At 39.0% G+C, this 2,500-nt stretch overlaps 1 protein-coding gene across 1 annotated transcript in view; it reads left to right on the forward strand.

Moving 5' to 3' along the window:
* The window catches only part of LOC145391178 (uncharacterized), a 56,460-nt gene that overhangs the window by 38,561 nt on the left and 15,399 nt on the right, over nucleotides 1-2,500 (forward strand). Inside the window, exon 2 of the mRNA XM_080265858.1 lies at nucleotides 1,740-1,901. Coding sequence (XP_080121984.1) covers nucleotides 1,743-1,901 — 159 coding nt within the window. The 5' untranslated portion in view covers nucleotides 1,740-1,742. The remainder of the gene's footprint in view (nucleotides 1-1,739; nucleotides 1,902-2,500) is intronic.

Here is a 2,500-nt window from a genome sequence, read left to right on the forward strand (position 1 = left end):
TAATTACATATCTATCTATCTATCTATCTATATGCATTAAGTATCTACCAACCTAGTATCCTACCTATGTCTACTTATCTTCCCACCTACCTACCTATGTATCTATCAAAATATCTATCTATCCATTTATATCTATCAGTCTATCCATCTATCTATCTATCTATTTATCTATCTATCTATTTGCTTTCCTACTGTGAATATTAATGCTCAGAATTGCTTCAGTATTTTTAGTCGAAAACAGTTCCGGGAGCGTTGAGAGAGAGAAAGAGAGAGAGAGGGGGGGGTTCAGTGTGTGTGTGTGTGTGTGTGTGTGTGTGTGTGTGTGTGTGTGTGTGTGTGTGTGTGTGTGTGTGTGTGTGTGTGTGGAGAGAGAGAGAGAGAGAGAGAGAGAGAGAGTGTGTGTGTGTGTGTGTGGAGAGAGAGAGAGAGAGAGAGAGAGAGAGAGAGAGAGAGAGAGAGAGAGAGAGAGAGAGAGAGAGAGAGAGTGTGTGTGTGTGGAGAGAGAGAGAGAGAGAGAGAGAGAGAGTGTGTGTGTGGAGAGAGAGAGAGAGAGAGAGAGAGAGAGAGAGAGAGAGAGGGGTTCAGTGTGTGTGTGTGTGTGTGTGTGTGTGTGTGTGTGTGTGTGTGTGTGTGTGTGTGTGTGTGTGTGTGTGTGTGTGTGTGTGTCCCCATATTCACTAGATCCACAGCAAATGCAGGTCGTTTCTCTTCCTAACTGGGTTTTATCGACTCTCTCTCTCTCTCTCTCTCTCTCTCTCTCTCACACACACACACACACACACACACACACACCTCTTCAACATCATTTGCATACTACTTCCTACCTCATTCCTTTTTTATGACTGATTTGGAATGAGAGATTATGGACAGGTATATATATGTATGAATTTATATCTATCTAACTATCTATCTATCTTTCTCTCTCTCTATCTATCTACCTACCGCCACATCCTGTACCAATGAATATGTATACTTATATTTATCATTCTATTAATATCCTACCTATCTATCCATCTATCTATCCATCTACCTATTTACATCCAATCTGTTCATCTCTCTATCTATCTATCCATCTATTTACATCCTATCCATCCATCTATCTATTTACATCCTATCTATCCGTCCATCTATCTATCCATCAAAGTACATCCTATCTATCCATCCATCTATCTATCCATCAAATTACATCCTATCTATCCATCTATTTATTTATTTATCATCTATTCACATCGTATCTATCCATCTATTTATCTATCTATCATCTAATCACATCCTATCCATCCATCTATCTATCTATTAATCTATTTACATCCTATCCATCCATCTATCTATCTATCTATTAATCTATTCACATCCTACCTATCCATCTATTTATCTATCTATCATCTATTCACATCCTACCTATCCATCTATTTATCTATCTATCATCTATTCACATCCTATCTATCCATCTATCTATCTATCCATCTATTTACATCCTATCTATCCATCTATCCATTTACATCCTATCCATCCATCTATCTACCTATTTACCCATCTATCTATCCATCTATAAATCATATCTATTTACCCATCTATCTATCTATCTATTCACATCCTATCTATCCATCTATCTAATTCCATCCTATCCATCCATCCATCTATCTATTCACATCCTATCCATCCATCCATCTAACCACGATATCTATCCACTTACATCCTATCCATCCATCTATCTATCCATCTATCTATCCCCCCAGGTGATGGAGCATATCAGAGGGGTGGCCGTGCTGCTGGGTGCCTTCGTGCTGCTGGGGGTGGCGGTCGGGGGGCTGGACGCGTTCAACCCAGACCGAATCATACACAAGTGGTCTCCTCTCTATTTCAACAGTTATATCCGACGAGGCAACCTTTACAAGAGGGTACGTGATAGATAGATAGATAGACTGACAGATAGACAGACAGACAACAGAGATAGATAGATAGGTAGACAGAAAGATACTGTCTCCACTAAACAGTTATATTCGACGAGAAAACCTTTACAAGAGGGTATGTGATAGATAAATTGATAGATAGACAGATAGACAGATAGATGGAGACAACAGACAGACAGACGAGGCAACCTTTACAAGAGGGTACGTAACAGAGAGAGAGAGAGAGAGAGAGAGAGAGAGAGAGAGAGAATCACCTCCTCTAATCACGCCTATTCAAAACACCACCAGTGTTTTATTTTTTTTTCAAACTTTTCCTCCAGATTTCAGAGTTATATAAGAAGAAAAGTGACGTGGTTATAGATGAAGGGGATAATGAGAGAGAGAGAGAGAGAGAGAGAGAGAGAGAGAGAGAAGATAGACTGATAGATACATAAACTGGTAGACTGATAGATAGACAGACAGACAGATAGATATAGATAGATATAACAAATTGAAACATATGTACGTAAACAAACACACATACATACACTATACATACACACACTATAAACACACACACACATCCATACGTAAACCAACATACACTT

Source organism: Coenobita brevimanus, chromosome 17, assembly GCF_032717465.1.
Source record: "Coenobita brevimanus isolate Jiangsu-jjx chromosome 17, ASM3271746v2, whole genome shotgun sequence".
In the NCBI taxonomy this organism is placed as follows: domain Eukaryota; kingdom Metazoa; phylum Arthropoda; class Malacostraca; order Decapoda; family Coenobitidae; genus Coenobita; species Coenobita brevimanus.